The sequence below is a fragment of the Phyllostomus discolor genome, chromosome 8 (assembly GCF_004126475.2).
Source record: "Phyllostomus discolor isolate MPI-MPIP mPhyDis1 chromosome 8, mPhyDis1.pri.v3, whole genome shotgun sequence".
NCBI lineage: Eukaryota > Metazoa > Chordata > Mammalia > Chiroptera > Phyllostomidae > Phyllostomus > Phyllostomus discolor.
Genome location: NC_040910.2, coordinates 55,178,775 through 55,202,639, shown reverse-complemented (window position 1 = coordinate 55,202,639; position 23,865 = coordinate 55,178,775). Strand labels below are relative to the sequence as shown.

The 23,865-nt window shown below is 37.6% G+C and overlaps 1 protein-coding gene across 2 annotated transcripts in view; it reads right to left on the bottom strand.

Moving 5' to 3' along the window:
• PPP2R2A (protein phosphatase 2 regulatory subunit Balpha) overlaps positions 1 to 23,865 on the bottom strand; it is an 88,601-nt gene that overhangs the window by 7,431 nt on the left and 57,305 nt on the right. For both annotated transcript variants that reach the window (XM_028519039.2, XM_036032704.1), the window contains exons 4-8: positions 12,084 to 12,249; positions 6,298 to 6,410; positions 5,435 to 5,612; positions 2,544 to 2,708; positions 1,009 to 1,178 (exon numbers count right to left, since the gene is read on the bottom strand). In XM_028519039.2, coding sequence (XP_028374840.1) covers positions 1,009 to 1,178; positions 2,544 to 2,708; positions 5,435 to 5,612; positions 6,298 to 6,410; positions 12,084 to 12,249 — 792 coding nt within the window. The remainder of the gene's footprint in view (positions 1 to 1,008; positions 1,179 to 2,543; positions 2,709 to 5,434; positions 5,613 to 6,297; positions 6,411 to 12,083; positions 12,250 to 23,865) is intronic.

Sequence of the window (23,865 nt, the reverse complement as noted above, 5' to 3'; positions counted from 1 at the left end):
AGTTTAAAAACAGAGTAACTACATCCCTTTGCTTTTGCTTCAACCTAATGTGTATTTGGAAATTTATGTTTGTCAAAGAGGTTTAAAAAGTTTGAGAAATACTATTCTAATTTTACTGAGAATATACAACATGAAGGTAAAATTCATTCATTCTTATTTCTAAAGCAGTGTTAAGTGTTTTCTATGTTGTAACCACCTAGGGCCTCACACAAGGTCTGGCTGCCCCCACCCTGTGCCTGGCCATGCATGTCTCCACTCTTCTCTAGAAGAGAAGGCAGATCAGTGGTAGTGGCTGCTGACAAGCGAATCCAGAACTGACATCCTACAACAGTCAGGCAACTCCTTAAGCTCTCCACTGGGCTTTCAAGCCCTTCTCCTTTAGCTTAAGACCCAACACAATACACAGGTCATGTATCATATAATATAAGTGTACACTTGAAACCAGTATGATCCTTTTAACTAATGTTATCCCCCAATACATTTAATTTAAAAAGGAAAAAAAGGGGGGTGGAGGGTAAATGCAAACTATAATTGAATAAAATAATTTAAAAAAGAAGAACAGTTGTTAGCCAAAAGGCAGGACGCCAATCCCTTTAACCTGGTATGCCAAAGTTAATCTCTAGTTCGACTACTATCGCACATACTCCATCCAGGATACTTTGATCCTAGGACTGGTCACTCTCCCCAACCCACAACCCACCCACCAGGCCATCAAAGAGTACTCTTCTGTCCTCACTTTAAATGCAGAGAGAAGCAGGGGAAAACAAGTAGTCAATATTGAATAAAATCAGTAGCAAAATGACACTTTAACTGCAAAATCACAATACAGCCTATAAAACTATATATATAAATTTAACATAAGGAAGAGCAAAATACTCATGGACCTCTGAAGAAAAAAGCCTAATTGTGAACACTGTATTACAATTAACATATAATATAATATCCTTCTCTATAAACATTTAAAAGTAAATAGGGTATAAGAATATTGAAAGAAGAAAGTACAAATACCTGATATGTTTCCACAGGCCTGTTTTCCATATTTAAGTCCCAAATTTTGACTGATAAATAGTCCCTAGTCATCATATATCGACCACTATGGCTGAATTTTACATCAGAAATAGAGGAGATGATTTCAGAAAAAAAAGATCTGTTACTGGGATCTTCAGGTTCTTCAAACACTAAAAACAAGCAAAAATAAAAATAAAAAAGAGGGCAATTTATATAGTATTTTTGGCTTGCAGAAAGCATTTGCTGAAACAGTTGACAAGTTTCCTAGGAGGCAGCTAAAAATGACAATCATGTAAAAATCTGAAAAATGTCTCTCTGGCTTTAAGATATCTCCCTAAAAGAAAGTTTCTTTCCTTTTTTTCAAAATTTAATCTAATTTAAAAAAAAAACAAAAAAACAATCCTCACCCAAAGAAATGTTTAGGGTTGGGCTGGAGAGAAAGAGAGAGACAGAAGCATCAATGTGAGAGACAAACATTGATTGATTGCCTCTTGTATGCACCCTGATGGGATCGAACCCACAACCTTTCGGTGTATGGGACAACACTCCAATCAACTGAGCCACCCAGTCAGGACTCCCTGAAAGTTTAAGAGAACACTATGAATACAAATGAAAGACAGAAATGTATTTATACTTCCAGTGTCCCATGGCTAATTTAACAGAACTAGCCTCGCCCAGAGACCCCTGCCTTTTGGTGCACCAGGTGTGCAGGTTCTGTGCACACCTCACCACCGCTGCCTGTGCTAGCACCACAGGAGAAACACCATCCTCACCCTTCAAATCCATGCCAGCATTTTATTTACTTTAATGGCCAGGTAAAATTATTCTGGTAACAGGCATGTACCAAGTTTCACAAATTTTAAAAATACTCAAAAACATGAATAATAATGCAACCCCTTAATTTAATCCAGTGCTTTGCAAAGTTTTTTTTAAAGCCAAGGAAACCTCCTCTCAGAAGAAATATTCCTAGGAAGCTCAAAATGGGGGGAAGGGAAGGAAAAAACAAACTGTTCTGTTCTATGTGAATACAGGACTGGGGAACCTCACCCCAAGTTCACAAAGAGTAGTATTCCGTTAAACATACATCCACTGGGCCTAGCCAAGTGACTCAACTGGTTGAAGTGTCATCCCATACACCAAAAAATTGTGGGTTCAATCCCCACTCAGGGCACATAAGGAAGGCAACCAATTGACGTTCCTCTCTCTCTCTCCCCCCTCACCACAAAATCAGTAAGCAAGTCCTTCAATAAGAATTTAAATAAAAATATCTATTTATCTATCTAGCTATATAGAGATATGTATCTGTATCTCTATCTATCTCCATTCACCCACTGGGACGTCAGCAGACATGTCCCTTAGAAAGCCTTCTATGCTCTTCCAGTAGAATAACCCAGGATGCCTCATGGAGAGTCAGCAGCTCACCAAAGGTACAGGAGGTCCTGGGCACACAGGTTTAATTAAGACTTGTAAACATATGAGGTGAACTTCAGACAAAGGGAAATATTATCATTTGTAAAAAGATGCAGTTAACTTACGTTTAGAATGTCTATCACAGAGGGCAGATGCCCTCATGTCACATAACCGGATCGTTCCTTTACTGCTGCTGTATACAAACGTGTTACAGCTGTTTGGATGGAACTCTGCTGCTGTAATAACCTCTGTCAGCTCTTCCATGTTGGCAGGCTTGATATCCACAATATCTGGATAGCATTTTATTAAGGAATTTACACTTAGAAAAAAGGGCAAATAAAATTGTACATTTCTCAAATCTGAAATTCATTCATAGGCTGAAGTGCTAGTATCCTGAATTGCATTCTAGTCCTTATATAATGCCAGGGGGATCAAAACCTTTAATGCTTGGGCACATGAGAGGCAACCACACATTGATGTTTTTCTCTGTCCTCCCTCTCTTTCTCTCTGTCTAAAAATAAATAAAATAAAATCTTAAAAACAACAACAAAGAACTGATTGATAAGTTTATCTTCCTAAATATTAAGAAAACCTAGTATACATTCCAAACACAGCAAAACAAAATCTTTAAGGGGAGCAAAAAGGAGAAAACTATTTGTACCACAAAGAATGGAGTTAATTTACTTAACATAAAAAATAAAAATATGCAAGGACTTCTGGCCAAGATGGAGGCATAGGTAGACACACTGTGCCTCCTCACACAACCAAAACAAGGACAACAGCAATTTAGAAACAAAAAACAACCAGTACTGACAGAAAATTGAACTGTATGGAATTCCGGCAACCAAGGAGTTAAAGTAGACACATTCATCCAGACTGGTAGGAGAGCAGTCCTGGCAAAGTGGTGACTGGCAGACCCCAGGCACATAGGCAGCATGTGCAGACCCAGAGAGGCAGCAGATTGTAGAACAGGGCACGGCGCACCCAGGGGTCCCACATTTGTGTGCAGATAAACCAGGCAAAACTGGAGAGTGACAAAGACCTCGCAACCCAGACTCCCAGCGCAGGGAAATAAAGCCTCAAAACAACTACTGAAAACACCTGTGGGAGTTGAGGTGCCGGAGAAACTCCCCGCCTCACAAGAGAGTTCACTGGAGAGATCTACAGGGTCCCAAGATCTACCCATATGGGAGTTAGCACCAGAAGGGCCCAGTTTGCGTGGGGGAAGTGACTGAAATCCAGCAGAGAGCAGAGTAAGCACCACTGTTCCTTCTGGGACACCTCCCCTACATACAGCCTCACAACCCAAAGACTGGGTTGCCCTGCCCTGGTGAACACCTAAGGCTCCGCCTCTCACTAAATAAGACGCATGTCAAGACCCAAAACCACAACAATAACAACACCACCACCACCCCCAAAAACAAAAAACCAACAACAACAAAAAAAACCCTCGGCCCAAATGAAAAAAAAAAAAAACAAAACAAAACAGATCAAAGCTCAGAAAAAATACAACTAAGTGAGGAAGAGATACCCGACCTATCAGATGCGCAGTTCAAAACACTGGTAATGAGGATGCTCACAGAATTGGTTGAATTTGGTCGCAAATTAGGTGAAAAAATGAAGGCTATGCTAACTGAAATAAAGGAAAATGTACAGGGAACCAATAGTGATGGGAAGGAAACTGAGACTGAAATCAATGGAGTGGACCAGAAGGAAGAAAGAAACATCCAAACAGAAAAGAATAAAGAAACAAGAATTCAAAAGTGAGGAGAGGCTTAGGAACCTCCAGGACATCTTTAAACATTACAACATTGAAATTATAGGGGTACCAAAAGGAGAGAAAGAAGAGCAAGAAATGGGAAAGTTAGTTGAACAAATAATAAAGGAGAACTTCCCTAATCTGGCAAAGGAAATAGAAGTCCAGGAAGCTCAGGGTCCCAAAGAAGTTGGGCCCAAGGAGGAACACACCAAGGCACATCAAAATTACATTAGCCAAGATTAAAATGAAGGAGAGAATCCTAGAAGCAGCAAGAGATAAGGAGGCAGTTACCTACAAAGGAGTTCCCATCAGACTGTCAGCTGATTTCTCAAAAGGGACCTTACAGGCAAGAAGGGGCTGGAAAGAACTATTCCAAGTCATGAAAGGCAAGGACCTACATCCAAGGACCTACATCCAAGATTACTCTATCCAGCAAAGCTTTCATTTAGAATGGAAGGGCAAATAAAGTGCTTCTCAGATAAGGTTAAGTTAAAGGAGTTCATCATCACCAAGCCCTTATTATATTATATTATATTATATTATATATTAAATGTTAAAGGGACTTATCTAAGAAAAGATTAAAAAAAATCACATGCAGTAAAATGACAGCAAACTCACAATTATTAACCACACCTGAAAAACAAACAAACAAAAAAACAAAGTAAGCAAACAACTAGAACAGGAACAGAACCACAGAAATGGAGATCACATGGAGGGTTATCAACAGGGGAGTGGGAGGAGGAGAGAGGGGGAAAGGTACAGAGAATAAGTAGCATGGATGATAGGTAGAAAATAGACAAGGGAGAGCAAGAATAGTTTGGGAAATGTAGAAACTAAAGAACTTATGACACATGGACATGAACTAATAAAGGGGGTGAATGTGGGTGAGAAGGGGTGTGCAGGGTGGAGGGGAATGAAGGGGAGAAATGAGACAACTGTAATAGCATAATCAATAAACTATATTTTAAAAATAAAAATAAAATACATTTAAAAATGCAAACCTAATGAATTAGAAAATAACATAAAAATGAAAAAAAAATGCTCATGTTTATTCAATTTAACAGGCATGCTAACCAAACAACAAATAGGGCTTTTCACTATTTGTCTATAGTGTGCGTGTGCCAGGTACATAAGTTTATATGCCATGTACTTGTATATGCACAGAAAATTTTCAGGACAATATAAACAATGAAAATGGGGTTTGGATAAGTATTTCTATTGACTTTATACCACCAAAAAGAAAAAGAAAATGGATACTAAAACTCCTGTCAGTAATTTCCAGATGCCAAAGATTGATCCGCAAATCATCTGCAGATAAATATGTTTCATAATCACTATTAATAGAAATCGAGTTGATGTGATATGTATGAGCATTGGCAAATATTCTCCGCGGACTGGCCTCAACCATTAGATCCATGGGCCTAAAGACTGGGACCTGTCAAGAAGACACATGAAAAACAGTTGTTACGAAATGTTCTTTGCTTACAATAGCCCTGAAGGTTTGAAACACTTCGTTTGTACAATTTTTGAGGGAATATAAAACAATATAATATTATACAGATTTAGGTTTAAAAAGTAACTTATGTTGATCCTCTGAGATTCAACTGAAAACAAAAAAATAGTTTGAATAATTTATCTTCTTTTACAGATAGCAATACTATTAGAATTTGCAATTCTTCCTAGTTCCAATCTTTTGCTTGGAAGACTTACAAAGCTATTAATGTTTATAGTTTAAATTAAAGTGGCTAAAAAGGAAATTAGCCCAAAGTGTGTAATTCTTGGTGTGTGTTTTTTTAAGCTGCAATAAAATTTGGTCCACTTCTACTTTTTCAATTTCCAAAGAAAATTAATCTTGAAAGTTAAGCTTGTAAGAGTTGATAGTGAAACCATGAGAGCAAGAGAACATGTGGCCCAGTGTAGAGCAGTTTTGTGTCAAGTCCTGAGTCTGCTCCTGGCCACAGCTGAGACTGCTATGTAGGCCAGGGTCTGTCTAACATAGGGGTTTTCCTCTCCTATCTACAGAACTGTTGAGCTGGGGGCAGTCTGTAATGATTCCTCTTCAGGTTCTGCTCAGGGTACAGAATATGTTAAGATGAACACAGAACACCATTCATACTTACTCGTAGTGTAGTGACTGTAGTAGGATCTCTATACCTTCCATCTTCCTCTTTCAAGTTATATCCTTCTGGTCTTTTGTCTCTTTCACTGATTTTCCATAATTTTATTGTTTTGTCTGGGGAGACAATAAAGTAAGTCCTGAAAAAAAGACTAATACTGGTAGGAGAAAAACACTTTACAGTATATTTAAACATGAAATTTCATAGTTAACCTAAAAAGATTCCAAGAATAAAATCCCTTATATGACTCAAAAAAAAAAAATAGGAATAAAAAAGCTCATTACCAGGTAAATAAAAAACACAAACAGAAATACAGTACAGAAATTATACTTTATGTTAATAGAACTCATAAAGTTCCATTTGACATTTAAATCAAGTCAGAGCCAGGTCCTTGTCCTTTAAAACTAAATAAAACCAGGAGAAAAATGCGTATGTATGTAAACACACATGTCTACACATACATATATAATCTCAGCATTTAATTTTTAAAGATTTTTACTTATTTTTAGAGGAGAACGGAAGAAGAAAGAGAGGGAGAGAAACATCAATGTGTGGTCGCCTCTCATACGCCCCCTACTGGGGACCTGGTCCACAACCTAAGCATATGCCCTGACTGGGAATCGAACCAGCAACCCTTTGGTTCACAGGTTGGCATTCAGTCCACTGAGCCACATTAGCCAGGGCTAATATTAAATTTTTAAGAGAGAACAAACAACAAAATAGTTTTGTACAGCCTAATTACTATTTAGAGTAAAAATGGTAAGAAATCTCTCTTTCTTGGTGCCACACTTTCTAGCAGATCCTACCAGAGTCCACAGATTACTTCACAGGTCTGCATTCCTCTGTTTAAATGCATTATTTCCCCATTGTATTAGGGATTTGTAACAAGAACAAGAACTGAAAAAATATTGAGAGATTATGAGCATATATGTCCCTGCCTTGGCCAGGTGGCTCAGTTGGTTGGAGGGTCATCCTGTACACCCGAAGATTGCGGGTTTAATCACCAACCAGTCAGGGAACATACCTATGTTCGGATTCTACCCTGGTTGGGGCACATACATTTCACATCGATGCTTCTCTCTTTCAGGTCAATAACCATATCCTCAGGTGAGGATTTAAAAACAAAGGCATATGTCCCCCAGTCCTTCAAGACAAAATTCTTACATATCAAGAATACATAAAATGCTATTTTTTAAAATAAACCTTTATTTTGGAATTATGTTGAATTACAGAGAAGTTACAAAGACAGCAGTGTTCCTATATACCCTTCACCCAGTTTCTTCTGATGTCAACATCTTATGCAACCTGATACATTTGTTAAAACCAAGAAATTAATGTTGTACATTACTATTAGTTAAACTCCAGACTTCACTCAGATTCCGCCAGACTGTCTAACTTTCCTTTTCTGTTTCAGGATTCCATCCAGGATCCAAACAATACTTTATTTAGTTGTCAAGTCTCGGTCTTTCTCACCTGAACAATTTCTCAGACTTCCCTTATTTTTCATCTCCTTGAAGTGAGAACAGAGGTGAGGTAATTTGTAGGATGTCCCTCAAGTTTGCTGCTTTCTCATGACCAGACTGGAATTGTGGGTTTTTCAGAAAGAGCACCAGAGGTAAAGTAAGGGGATGCATGGTATGGACAGGACTCCTTCACTCTGATCACTTGGTTAAGGCAGTGTTGTGCCAGGTTTCTCCATTGCAGCCACTATGCTCCCCTTACCACACTCTGTTTTTGGGAAGTGTCACTAAGTCTAGTCCATCCTTAAAAGGAGGATTAAGTTACCTTCCCTATAGGAAGTAGTATCCATTCACGTATTATTTGTGATTTACCTATAAGAAGAGTCTCTTCTCTCCCCCTTATTTGTTCAATCAATGATTTATACCACTGTGAACTTGTGCATATTCACTTAATACTTTGTGTTATCCTAAAATTGCACTCATATAAAAATATCACATTCTTAATGGTCTTTCATAAGCAAGCGGGCATAATTTTAAGTAGTGTATAAAGACACATACTGGCTTGGCCATGTCTCTCTGTCAGCTGCCCCTGTGGACACCCTCTGCAAGGATGAAGTCTAGACAGAAGGAACAGTCGACCCTACTGATTTGTCATCTAGTGTTTCATTTAAACCCTATGGAGTCAAGTTTCTAGTTATCTTAAAGTTCAGTGATATGTGTTTTCTGTGTGCTATTTAATTTATATATTTATATAATTTAGATAATAATTATATACTCTAGAATATTTTATCCCTAAACCTGTAATATAAGAGTCAAGCCTAAATTCTGTATTTTAGGAGAAATTATCACCTAAGAAAGATTAGAATGTCAACTTCCCCTGCCTACCACCCAATCCCCATAATTGTCTTACGCCTGTTCAAATTCATCAACCTTATTAAAGATCCAGATAAAGAAATCACAATACACTTATCAAACTTTCAAATGAGATGAAATTAGTTTGTTTCTTAATAGTGTTAACAGAAAATACTTTTAAAATTATGAAAAAATGGTAAATATTTTACGAAACAAATTTGAAAGCGGTAACACTTGTGATTTAAGGGGGTAAAAAACCATGTTTTTAACAGCATTAACACAGGACACAGAAGTGCTACATAATTTCAGTGCAGTGCTTGGGGACAAGGCAGGCTGGAAATAAAATGTTTTAACAAATATGACATAAAATTTAAAGAAAGTTTTTTCATTCATATGCTCTAAGGAAGTAAACTTTAAATCTGAAGTCTCTGGTCCACAGGTGGTGGTGACACATGACCAACCTCCATAAACAGGCAGGTAAGGTGAGGGGGCTGACACGCAGCTTTTCTATGAAGGGAACTGTAAGATGTGCAAGAATGTCTGTTACTTCCAAAAAATTAAGAACTTCTGCATCATTGTGATTCTCTGAACTGTGAACTCTAGTAACTAAAGAAGTGTTCAAGAAGCCCAGAAGTCCACGTGTGCCTCTAGCTGCAGGCTGAGGGGTGGGACAGGTAAAACCATGCTACCATGTTTCCTCTGGGGGAATGCAGTTTTATATAAGCTCCAAATAGCTTCTTATTAACAACCTGTTAAAAAGCAATCTATTTATGAGTGAATTTTGTATTACTCATGTATTCAAGACCCATACATGGTCAACAGGCAGACTTTTTTTGCAATGTGGGCTCGAGGAAAACTCAAAGAAAGGCAAAAGAAGATAAAGAAAATAAAATCAGTTGAAGATACATTAAATGAACTAAAGTTATAAGAGATGATTATAAAGTTATTTAAGTAAAAACGATCTGGGAAAACATCAAACAGTTTATGATGATCATATACAGCCAACTCAAATATGAAATAAAATTAGTTTTGGTGAATCAAAACTGAAATGTTTGGTCCCATTTTCTACCATTCTTCCACAGGAATTTCTAACCCCGTGAGTATAAAGACCTATTCATCACACATTTTGGAGGAAGAGGTATTATTACTCTATACTTCACAGAGAAAGCTATACACACTAATATAAAGATATTATTCAGGTTTTCCCATAATCACTTTCTCTCTTTTTAAAGAGTCATGCTTTTCAGATATAGCTCAAGTGCTACTCCTGCCATCCCTTTTCTCACACCACCATTCCCAGGCACAGCAGTCTGTACAACTCCCATTCCTATTCTATCCTTGCACATTGTACTCTACATTAGCACACAAAAATAACGTGGCCCTCTAACACCTGTGTGGTATTTAGTATTCATTAACAACAACAATAAAGACAAAAACCTACAATGCAGTGTGCAGTGCTCTTTAAAATAATGTTTATTATTAATCAATGATTTTTTAAATTTACACAGTAGCCTATTTAGGACACAGTGTTGATTCTGTCTATAAAAAAGTACTATACTACACAGATTCACACCCCACTCCCACCCCTGGGACTTCCAGGGTCTGCCCCCACACTGAGCCTTTGTAAAGTTTAGTCTAGAAAGGCTCATCTGGTGATACAGCGCCTTGCTTATTTCAAGCCACAAAGAAGCACAAGGAAGCCTGCAAGGAAGACACATGAACATAAGCTGAGAATTGAAAGCTATTTAAGATTTAATCCATAAACAAACTAAAAGGGAATTTGCTTTCAAATACAACTGAGAAGGAGGGGAAGGAGAAGGGTCTGAGAAAAGAGAACTGGCTATGAACTACAAATCATTGAAGCTGGGTGATGGGTACGTAGGTCTTCATTACACTATTCTATTTCAGCCTCTAGGTTAAAAATCCCCCTTTATAAAAAGCATGATAATTTAGCTACTAAGACGTGAACTAGCAAATTATTAGAAGCAAATACTTCAATACATGAACTGTGCAACACACTTCCTCTGGACATTTAATTCCAAAGGTAGAAATTATATAAATAGTAAAATTGTGCATTATTTGATGTCAAATAAAAAAACAGTATCTGAAATGCTATTTGAAATCGTTTACCATATAAACTAAAACTGAACCAATATTAGAAGGCAACATAAGTAAACAGCTCTATTTATGATGCTGTCAGAGCTATAAGCTTTAAGTCTCCCTCCCTCCCTACTTCCTTCCTTCCTTATAACAAGAGAGGAATGCAGAGCTTATACAAAAAGAGGGAGTAGAGAACACAAGTGTCAATGGGTTAGTGAGGGAGCACCTTGATGATAAAAAAAGGGGGCGGGAAGAAGCCGATGTCCGTGGTGTCAGAGACCAGCATTGTTTTGTCAAGTGCATTTTGAAGAACTAGATACAGAAGGTGATGGCACCTAAATTGGATCAAGGGGAAACTCAGTATTTCCACCATGTCACCGAGAAGCCACCTGAGTTCACGGTCTGTGAATGGTCAAGAATGGTAAGGTCCAAGTGCTAGAAGTCTGGTTTTATGAATAGTGAAGACATGAGAAAATGAGAGGTTTCCCCCAATTCTCATGCCAGCCTCACACAAGTTTATCTGCATTTTTACAGACTTTGAGTCCCCAGGACCTGGGGGTATCTCTCAGTTACTCTAATGACTCTCTTCAGCCTGCAGCCCCCTAAGGATAAACCAAGTAACAACAGCAAAATGGTGGGGGGTGGGGAGGAATCAGAGCAACAACAAAAAAGCTTAAGAAAAAATTCTTAACTTGTCATAAAGAAGTTTAAATTCTAGTAGAGTCATCACACAATTCTAACCCTCACTTAAAAACTTTTCCTGAGAAAACAAAATAGTGTAAGAAAAAAACTTTTTCCAGCCATGAGGCTTGTTGGGAAGATGGCAGTGCGTCAAATCCAGTCTGATGACAAGGATCAAATAAGAAAAGTGCTATTCTAGAGAGTATCCTTGAACAGAGGCCATATTTTGACAGAGTATTTTGAATTTATAGCTTGAAATATTCTTTGGTGAGTTTTGGCACACTCAAAAAGGGAGAAGAAAGGAGACTAACAGTTACTGAGCATATATTATGTACTTTAGGAGTTATTACATTACTATCTCCACCCTGCAGAGGAGGGAAGTCTGACCCAGTGTTAGTAACCTGCTTGAGGCTAAGCCAAGAAGTGGCAGGAACAGAGCAAGACCTAAAGGCAGTGGTAACAGCCTGTTCTTTTCACTACCAACTGTGTGTGTGCTAAACGAAAACCAACATTTAAAAATCTCTTTCACAGAATTTAAAAACCTAATGAGAATACAGAAGAAAGGACAAAAAAAGAAGAGTTTATGTTCCATGTGGGAAAGAAATATTTCCAAATCACTATTTTCAGAGATCTCTTAACAACTATTCCTCTTTGAAAAGGGTGATGTGTGTACATGGAAAAAAAAATTACACTTACCATTGGTAGACAATAAAAACTGAGCAGCATTTTTCTGGGGTAACCACCTAATTTTGTTGATCTTTTCTTCTATTTCTAAACTTTTCAAGTAGTCAAACTCTGGTTCATGGCTCTGAAAGGTGCTGTAAACATTATATTCTCCTCTGCTATGAGACTGGATTTTGTTCTAAAATGAAAACAAAAATATTTGGATCGCTGTTGAGAAATATTTCAAAATAGTAAAATGTAATCAGTTCCAACAGATCTTGCGGGTTCTGATTAATTCATTACCTGTATTACATATACAATTATATTGTGGTTGTTTAAACATTCAAAGAAAAAAAAAGGAAAAGCTAAATAAAGCCTAATGATTAAGCTGAATTTATTAGGCAAAGTGACATTGAAATATGGATCAATTTAATTACTAATGTACCATTATATTTCAAACAGCATATAGACTCAAAGTGACAAAAAGACCTGGGCATCCTAACAAGAGGGCTCATCTAAAATGCAAAGATTAAATGAGAAGAACTTGTCAGAAACAGCTGGCTAAGGCACACCTTCTTTCTCTTTAGGCTCAAGTCCTCAGTTATTTAATGATATATTGTCCTCCTTAGTGCTCTTTCTGCTGCCTGCCTTGAGGTAATTTCACTGCTCAGAAACTCTGTAAGAGGAAAAATCTCATATATGTAATGGCCCCATCTGACTCACCCCGACCAAGACGACAGTTACAGAGCTCTGTTACTCATGAAGTCCACATTCAGCATGACCTGGCCAATGTCACCCCACAGCCCTGTCAACACCTGCTCACTGTCCTGCAACCAGCCTTCTCCTGAGCCTGGCACACACTGATGATGTATTTCATTTACTATATCAGCGAGCATGAATATAGGTTAAGTGATTGGATAAAGAGACTGCTTGTGAACTTGAGTTAACACTGATACCTTAGCAAAAGTGAGAATTCTAACCATGTTCAGAATTTCATCTTTTAACCTATCATTGTATCATTAAAAATCTTTCCATCAAAAATAAAGTCTAATTCACAGAAGAACCTTTGAAACACAAGATATTATTGTCAACTATTTTAAACAGAAGTGAATTATCAAATAAAATGTTTAACATATATTTGTTATTATTCTCCATATAAAAGAAAACTTTATTGAATCATCATCTTAAAAGTGTGCTTTGGGTTGTGTTTTCCAGCAGCTTATCTGGATCGATCATTCATGGTTACCATCATATTTGGACCCTCTGATGGTAGTATCAATTGTTATTGAATAGGGTTGCCAAATGTTAAAAATGCAGAGCATACCACAGAACAGAGGTAAAAAGTCAAAAGAGAACCTTTGTCTCATTACCATACTCTTCTACCAAATTAGACAACCCAATTCATTAAACACACACACACACACACACACACACACACTAATACCACTTTAGGAGAAATTCCAAAAATCTTCCACCTAAAATAACTCACTCAATCTCAAAAGGTTTGTCATGTTACTCTCCAAGAAAACTACTATAAACAGCAACTGAAATTTTAATACGCTATGTTTTAAACTTAGCAAGAGACTATATAGCACTATGTACATTAGGTCCTACCTAGAGCTACAGATTTAATGACACAGAATCTCTACCTCAAAGTAACATATGTATGCGAAACTTTAGTCAAAAACAGACATAAAGGTCCATATGATTCAGATAAGCAATACAAAGAGCCAAGGGCATGCACACATCATTCTATATTAAAAATCTTGGTCAACACAGGTCGTGTTTTATATGATGCTAACTAAAGAAAAGCACAAATATATGAAAATATTTCCTAAAAGAGAAAAAGAACATAATCCTAAAGAATAAAGAGTAACCACACACGTCTATATAAACATGATCCAAAATAAATCATGGAGGTGTTTGGCAGTTTCAATAGAGTGCAAGAAGCAGTTTCTTTGCAACAGGAAAAAAAACCTATCACACAAGAAGTTCCGTCTAAAGGTTAGAAATGCCAGGCTGGGCTCATATATTAACATCTACTCTGTCCTGAGACTCCACTAAAATTACAGTGAAGTATAGGGAGCCATTTCTCGTGGCGTGGGAATGTAGCTCAGCCCCCACTTGGAAAGGCCAGTGGGGTACGAGTCAGCACACAGGAGCCACACCCAATGGATAGGTTTTCCCGTGGGGAATCAGGCCTGCATTGTACGTAGGCCACTATGAAGCTTGCTTTTCCTAAAACTCCCTCACCCTGAATTGAGGTAGCAAGCGCTTACTGCAACTTCCTAAAACCTGAGCTAAACCTCCCAAGTATGGAGTATAACCAGTCCAACCACTTTTCCCTTTACATTTGCAAATATCCTTCTTTTTTGATGTAATTAGCAACATCTTCTCCTTTGTTATCTGTAAAAGGTAATCACCTAATGTGCACCTGTGCGTAGTAAATGAGGACCATCCTCAATGTAATGTATCCAGAAAAACAATAACAACCTGTCCATGCAAGGGCCAGGGCCCCCCCTTTCACTTAGAGAGCGGCCATGCTGTCCCTTTTCTCCACAGGACTTCTGTAGTCCGTGTGAATTTGTTCACAGCTGCCACAACACACAGACCCTGCCGGCCAGGATCCACATCAGTGAAGGACCTCAAAAGACAAAATGACAAGAACAAAGACTGACAGCAGAGATGACAGCAGCAGTCACAAATGGAAGAGGCCATAAAACAGATGTGAATGGTAAGTGACTCAAGGGACTGCAGAGAGCTGAACCACAGCCAGCAGTAGGCTTTGGGGAGGGGTGTTTACATTATAATGATCATAAAGTCTTCTTCTCAGGATGAACTAATAAGTACAGTGAGCAAATATTAAGAAAAGGAAACATAATTCTATGTTCACAACACTGTGCCACTAAAACAAGAATGCATCAATCAAAAAAAGCTTTTTTGTTTTTATTCTAAAAACTCTTCTACAGCCCTGGCATAGTGACTCAGTTGGCTAGAGCATCCTCTCATATAGCAAAAGGCTGTGGTTTGATCACTAGTTGGGGTGACTGATGTTTCTCTCTCTTTCTCTAAAATCAATAAACATGTCCTTAGGTGAGGATTAAAAAGGTAAACAAAAATTCTCTCACAACCAGAGAATTGTGACACATGGAGGTATTATAAAATACCTCATATTTAGATTTTCTTGCTCAGCTCTTTGCATTTCTCCTTTTTTCTTAGCTAGGCATTATAGTCACTAAGAGAGAGCCTACTTTCTTAACCACACAATCTATTTATGTGAAATTTTCTATAATAAATGTAGAAGTGCTTTTATCCCCAACTCCTCCTGCAGTAGTGTCTGGCATGTAACAGGCATTCAAAGAAGGTTTTCTAAATGCACAAAAATTTCAGCAAAAAGAATGAACAAACCAATGGTGCTGGTATGGTAAGAAGAGGTTGGTTGGAATTAACCTGGTTAATGGAATATGATGCAGAAATTAGAAGGAATGAGTGAGATACACATACAGCAAGACAGAAGGGTCTTGAAAACACAGCTCTTATTGACAAAACTACAACACAATGAGATGAGACATGGGCTTCTTCACGTACACTGAAAATACAGTACACAAAAACAAAATCACACATTGCCACAGAGATGCAAAAAGACCCCATGAATATATGAAGGATATTATATCACTTTAAAGCAAGAGTAATGCAGATAGGCTGGTACTCATACACAGACTGACAAATATCCCAATGTAGCAGAGCCCAGAAACAGGCCTGAATTATGATGAAGGTGGCACTGTTGATGGAGCTGGGGGTCTTATCTCTGGATGATTTTCATGCGTGGCAAAATGGATCTTGACCCGCATTACCACAAACCACCCCAGTAAACTGACTGCAGGCGAGTTCCATGTAAATATGAAACATTCAATAATTAGGTTCTAGGACAACACTGTCCAAAAAGCAGCTTTCTGCATCGACAGCCTGTATCTGTACTGTCCAAAATGGCAGCCCCTGGTCAAGTGGCTACTTAAGCAACTGAAATGTGGCTACTATGAGTAAAAACCTTTAAATTTTATTTAATTTTCATTAATTAAAATTTAAATAGCCAGCCCCGGCTGGCGTAGCTCAGTGGATTGAGTGCGGGCTATGAACCAAAGTGTCGCAGGTTTGATTCCCAGTCAGGGCACATGCCTGGGTTGCAGGCCACAGCCCCCAGCAACCGCACTCTGATGTCTGCCTGTCTGTCTCTCTCTCCCCCCACTTCCCTCTCTAAAAATAAATAAATAAAACCTTTTAAAAAATGTAAATAGCCACACGGAGCTAGTGACTACAGTATTAGAAAGTGCAGATCTAAAAGATATAGGGAATATAAATCCTTCTGGATCACAGGGTAGAGAACATTTCTTACATAGGACAGAAAAAGCAGTAAACCTAAGAAAAGCATTGATGTATTGTATTGTATTAATATTAACCACCTCAGCTTGTCAAATTATATACCATTCAGAAAAACGAAAAGGCAACTCATAAAATGGAAGATATTTCAAATAAATATAACTGACAAAGGGTTCACACTCAAAAAGTAAAAAACAAAACAACCCCCCCCACAAATCAGTAAGAAAAAGAATAGCCAATTCAGTAGAAAATATATGCAAGAAATTTTAGTAGATACTTTACAAAAGATCTCCAAATGTCCAATAAACACAAAACTCAACCTCAGAGTTAACAAAGTACAAATTAGCCCTGGCTGGTGTAGCTCAGTGGACTAAGTGTTAGCCTCTGAACCAAAGGGTTGTTGGTTCGATTCCCAGTCAGGGCACTTGCCTGGGTTGTGGGCCCAGTCCCCAGTTGGGACATGTGAGAGGCAACCACACACTGATGTCTCTCTCCCTCTCTTTCTTCCTCCCTTCCCTTCTCTATAAAAATAAATGAAATCTTTTTAAAAAGGTACAAATTAAAAACACACTAAGATGTACTCATAACCTCTACAATGTTTGAAGTTTTAAAATAAGTGACAATACAATACATTGGCAAAGATGAGAAACAGCCAGAATTTTCAGATATTGTCCATGAGAATAAAATGGGCAAAACCCCTTTTACTGTGCTGTCTCCTATAACTGAATGCCTACACAGTGACCCATTAAGTCCATGCATGTCTATGTACACCAAAAGAAAAAACAAAAAGAAAAAAATCAAGAATGTTCATAGCAGCATTCTTCTTAATAGCAATAAACTGAATAAATAAACTGAAACAACCAAAATTTATAACACAATGGATAAACTGCAGTACAGAAATAAAAAGAACATTTTACTGCAATGAAAGTGAGCAATTTATATCTATACAAACATAATACTGACCAAAGGAACCAGATACAAAATACTGTTATGACTCCATTTATAAAAAGCTTTAAAATTTTAGCCCTAGCTGGTGTGGCTCAGTGGATTGAGGGCTGCCCTGAGAACCAAAGGGTCTCTGGTTCAATTCCTAGTCAGGGCACATGCCTAGGTTGCAGGCCAGGTCACCAGTAGGGAGCGCATGAGAGGCAACCATACACTAATGTTCCCTCTCATTCTCCCTCCCTCCCCCTCTGTCTAAAAATAAATAAATCTTTTTAAAAAGTTCCAAAACTTTAAGCCACATTAAAGTGTTAGAAGATAAGCTTAAGGTGAGGAAGGAAAAATTATGGACTGGGAAAAGGAATGAGAAGGATTTATGGAAGGATGAGTTCTATTTCTTGATGTAGATGTCTGCTCTGTGATAATCCACTAATGTTTTGTGTATTTCTGTGTACATTTCAAAAGAAAAAAAGCAAAAAGCAAAACAAATACAATGCAGCTGCTCTGAAAACAGTATTGCAGGGGGTTCCCCCTCAAAAAGCTAAAAATAAATGTGTAAGAACCATCAACCCCACTTATGGGTATACATCCAAAAGAACTGAAAATAGGATCTCAAAGAGATTATTCACAACAGCTAAGAGGTAGAAGCAACCTAAATACTCACTGATGGATAAATAAAGAAAGAAAATGCAGTGATTGGCATACAAAATAGAGTATGATTCAGCCTTTAAAAAGAGCTCCCAATATATGCTACACAACATGGATGAACCTTGAAAACATTATGCTAAGTAAAATAAGTCAGCCACAAGAAAAAAACATTGCATGATTGAACTGATATGAGGTATCTAAGGTAGTCAATCTCAGAAACAAAAAGCAGGAAGGTGGCTGCTGGGGGCTATGTGGGGAAGAAGGTAGGAAGTTCAGTGGGTACAGAGTTTGCCATGCAATAGTGGGAGGTGCTGGAGATCTGTTGCATAACAATGTATGTGGTTGGCAATACTGTTCAGTACACTTAGAAACTGGTGGGAGGTTGAATGTGGTATTTTACCACAATTAAATAACAATACAGCCCATAAAAATACTATTGAAAGAACACATTCCAATGGTTATCTAAGTAGGGAAAGGCACATGGGAGCAGGTCAAGTGAATAAAAGGTAATGTATGTATGCCCACACACCTGCATGCGCATGTTTGTTTGCATAAAGAGAGGGCCTCACCATGACCTATAATGATAGTATGTCATGAACTCAGTATGCCCCCGAGGTTCAAACAAACCAAAACAAAAAATAAAACAGTAAAATCCAAAGGTGACAGAACTAACCAACCACTTGGAAAGAGAACTGGAATTTCATTTCTTACACAACAGTAAATTCCAGAAGGAATACTTGAATGTTTACAAATAAAAGCAGCAAAATAAAGTACAACAGGGGGTTTTCTATGCAATGTTCAAGTTTGAAAAAGAACTTGTAAGTACAATCAGCACTCATACTGACAAGCTTAGCAATCAGCAAAGGTACTTTATATTCCATTTCTGGAAAATATAATACTCTAATGAGCTGGAGCCTCAAAAACTTGTAGGTAACTGATAAATATGTGATAGCTAGTTGGGTACAAATCCAGACAACAGATGGCTGACCAAGAGAGGTGGCCGGATGAATTCATGAACAAATACAAGTGAGGACTAGAACTCAAGTCTTTCCCAACTTTTCCTTCTCTCAACCTACTATAGTTAAGGTATTTTTTAATGGCAATTTTAAGAAGTCTAAGGATCAAGTTCTTTCCTCATCACTATAAAGTACAATAAAAAAACCCTGATTTTTGTGTGTGATCTATATCATCTCAGGCTTATTACTTACAGATTTTTTTCATTTGTTAAACAATATCCAGCATTGTGGATATTCATTACAATTTACACCGTATTTACTTTTTAAAATTAACTTTTAGAGAGAAAGGAAGGGAGAGATGGAAAAACACAGATTTGTTGTTCTACTTGTTTATGCATTCATTGCTTGATTCTTGTATGTACCCTGACCAGGGATTGAACCCACAAACTTGGTGTATAAGGACAACACTCTAACCAACTGAGATACCCAGCCAGGGCACAGCATTAATTTTTACCCACTTGACTAGGTGTGTAATCTTAGAAAAGTTATCTTCTTTAAGTTTCAATTCATTTATAAGTTTGTAACAAATCGAGACATAGATAGTAAGTGAAGAATTAGATAGTAAGTCATTATTTTTGTGTGAAGATTAAGTCACATTTAGGAGCTGTGGCAGATAAACTATTGTTGCTATACCCAGGTAAGAATGGGCAAGGAATCAGAACATGTGGGCTCTAGAGTAAGGGTTCACCTCTTTGTTAACTGTAAGGACTTTGGATGAGTTAACCTATTGTCTGGGTCCCCCAGTTTCTTAATAGGTAAAAGGAGATTACATTAGCAGGTGTTGTAAATTTGGGGACCATAGGTTATGTGATCTCCACCCTGAGATTTTGTGAACATGGATACAGTGAAAACTAACATTTATTTTCACTAACCTCTAACTGAAATTCAGCACTTCTGATTATGGATGTAGGCAACAAACCACAGTATTAGCAACACCAGTAACTTTGTCACTATAGAAATGACATGTTTTAAAAATCACATTCCAGCACAAAAACACATTATTCAAATACCTTGAAGAACATATTTCACTATTATTTCCTTCAAAATCCTATGCATTTCATGTAATTAAAACATTCTGAGAAGCCCACAGTTTACTGAAGGGAATCAATGGCACAAGAAAAGTTAGGAATCCTTACCCAATCCTATAAATTTTACCTCTTAATTTCTATGAATATACCATGGAGTGGCAGAGAGGGCAGTGAAGACTTCTGGAATGCCAGTAATAGCCTATTCCTTGACCAGGGATAGTTACACAACTGTGTGTGTTTTGTGAAAATTCATAGACCTATTCACTTATGATTCTGTATGTTTATCTGTATGCATGATCTATCTTGGGAAAAATGTTTAATAGTAGTTTTATTTTTTAAACAATTTTATTTAGAGAGAGGGGAAGGGAGGGAGGTGGAGAGGGAGAAAAACATCAATGTGTGGTTACCTCTCACATGCCCCTAACTGGGGACCAGGCCCTAACTGGGAATCAAACCAGTGACCCTTTGGTTCATAGGACAGTACTGAGTCATCCACTGAGCCATACCAGCCAGGGCTAATAGTATTTTTAAATAATATAAATCTGAAACTGTATTTTGGAGCTTTTATCATTATCCTGGTATTGGAATACAGACAATTTTAATTTTACGTTTTCTATCAGGTGAAGTCTCCAAGAGACTTTTTTTTAAAAGATTTTATTTATTTATTTCTAGAGAGGGAAGGGAGGGAGGGAGGGAGAGGGGGAGAGAAACATCAATGTGTGGTTGCTGGGGGTTATGGCCTGCAACCCAGGCATGTACCCTGGCTGGGAATCGAACCTGCGACACTTTGGTTCACAGCCCGCGCTCAATCCACTGAGCTATGCCAGCCAGGGCCCAAGAGACTTTTAACAAAAGTGAAAATGTTGGCATCTTGGGCCTCCCCAAATTCTGATTTAGTGGTTTAAGGTACAGTCTAGGAATATGCATTTTAAATACATGCCCCAAGTGATTCTAACATTTTTATACTCTGAGAAGCACATCAAAAAGTGAATGAAAAATGAACAGATAAGGCTTAGAAAAGGAACCTTATTTTATAGATATTTTGATTTGGAAGAAATCACAGAGTTATTTTCTTGAACTTCTTGCATATTCCTTCTTCCTGGCAGAGGGGCATCTAATTCTTGTGTGTTTATTTCTGTATACAAAACAAACCAATTTCTTTACACACAAATCCCTAAATATCAAGACTCTTCATAGTCTTTTTTGGCCATACAATCTCTATCCCTTCAACCACTCCCCAATGACATATCTAAATTTGTTACTCTGACTGCCACACAGTAAGTACCAGGTTAGGTGAATGCTGCCACATCACCCTAAAACAGGTCCATTCTTTCACTTAAATCTACATCAAACTAAATCAACCTCTCTGTATGATATTGAATTCTGTTAAACTGCATCCTGTTGATTTTGAGCCCCATTCTAAGTCTTCACAAAGAAAGAGAAAATACATATTAACAATACTATCACTTTTTTTGTGACAAGCATGCTAAGGTTTCTTCTATACCCTGTTAAGGAGTTTTAGGAATATCACATTAAGAACAAAAATATGAGAAAGGAGTCCTAGAAAGTTACCAGCAGTCCTAGAAAACAGAAAACAAAGGCTGTATAAAGAATCCAGGAAGAAATGAAAATTTCTTCCCACCTTTCTCCTTAATCATTCCTTTAAATTAAAAAAAAAAAAAATCACAAGAAAACAAAACTCACACACACACACACACACACACACACACCCCACCACGTACCTACCTTGTTCTCAAAAGCTATTTTATATAAACTATGAAAACAAGGAAATAAAGATGGGTCACCTACTTTGGACATAGATTGGTATCAAATTTGGACCCCTTATTGGGGCGATCATTTTGTAAAGTATATAAATGTCTTATCATTATGTTGTACACCTGAACCTAACAGAATATTGCATGTGAACTGTAAATGGAAAATAAATTAATTCTTAAAACTTGGACCCTTACTGACCACGTGGTGGGCATGATGCATTGTAGAAATTATTTTACCCTTCTGCCCTGCTTCTATTGTAGAGAATCTGTCCAACAAAAACTACTCAAACGTATTAGTTATAAAAATGCTATTAAATGACACAGGATCACCAGTTGAAATATATTTGAACTGAATGAAGACCCTCTAAATGACTACTGGGATTCTCTGATTGGGGGACAGATGGACAGGCAACAAGAGATCCCCACTGGGATTATAGGTAGGGGGTCTGCCATGTCTGAAGGGTAAAAGAAGTGAGACAGAAGGTGGATTAAAGATGTAAAAGTGTGATGTGCCATGTTCACTACTGTATGACCTGTTGTTCTTAATTAATGGAGGACAAAGTGAGCAAGCAAAAAATGGTTTCCAGTCAAGCGAAGTTGGGAAAGAAACTCTGCCAACCTTGAAGTAGGAGGTAAGAGGATAAAGTCTCAATAGTGCAAATGTCACTGTGTTTTGCAAATAGTGCTAGTGCCATTATCAGAGATGAAGAAATGCTCACTGGACAGGGAGCAATGTGCCCTGGAATGTGCTAGAATAGCTGTTGGTGGTTAGAAGAAGCTGGATTGAAATTTAGAGAACCAAGTTCTAATTCCAAAGCTTTGCTATTAAACTAAGAAATATTAACCTGGTGTTATAAGCTTTTCCTGGGATTGATCTGAAAATTAGAACAGACCATCTCTAAATTCTCTTCTTTCCAAAATGCAACACTATTTTACAGATGTCTATATAGCACCCAGCAGAAGTAATGCCTGCTTTAGTGTGGTTAGTAGGGTAATAATATGGGTATAATAATTTATAAATTTTAATTTGAACATTTCACCTAAAAATATCATATAGTATGCTTGAGTGTGATACTGTTATGTTACAGAGTTACATGCTTATGATTGTATAATAAAAGATTTTATAGTAAAAAAAGGGGGCATTATTTGTGCTGGACCCTGTATACAAATTCATAAAATCTAATCTATGTTATGCACTGAATGAAACAAAGGCACCAGATGAGGTGTGAGGTGCATACATTTATAATCAGTGACATAGACATTGACTGTGCTGAAGACAACAGAGTATTAGAAGCTCCAGCATAAGAGAGGGCTTAAAAATGTAGAAAATAAATTAGCTAAAACGCACCAAATTACTATTAATAAAATCAAGTTTCGAGGTTGGGGAGGGGGGATTCAACTGTTACCATGATTGTTATTTAATCTATCACTTAAAATACAATGATATTGATTGAGCGCGGGCTGGGAACTAAAGTGTCCCAGGTTCGATTCCCAGCAAGGGTACATTCCTGGGTTGCAGGCCATAACCCCCAGCAACCGCACATTGATGTTTCTCTCTCTCTCTCTCCCCCGCTTCCCTCCCTAAAAATGGATGAATAAAATCTTAAAACAAAACAAAACAAAACAAAAATACAATGATATTTACTCTAATTCTCAAAACACACACTGCAGACTGGTATAACCACTATGGAAAACAGTATGGAACTTCCTCAGAAAACTAAAAATGGATCTGCCTTTTGACCCAGCAATTCCACTGCTGGGACTATATTCTAAGAACCCTGAAATACCAATACAAAGGAACCTATGCACCCCAATGTTCCTAGCAGTATGATTTACAATAGCTAAGTGCTGGAAGCAACCGAGGTGCCCATCAGTACATGAATGGATCAAAAAACTATGGTACATTTACAGAATGGAATTCTATGCAGCAGAAAGAAGGAAGGAGCTCCTACCCTTTGCAACAGCATGGATGGAGCTGGAAAGCAATATGCTAAGCAAAATAAGCCAGGAGTGAAAGACAAATACCATA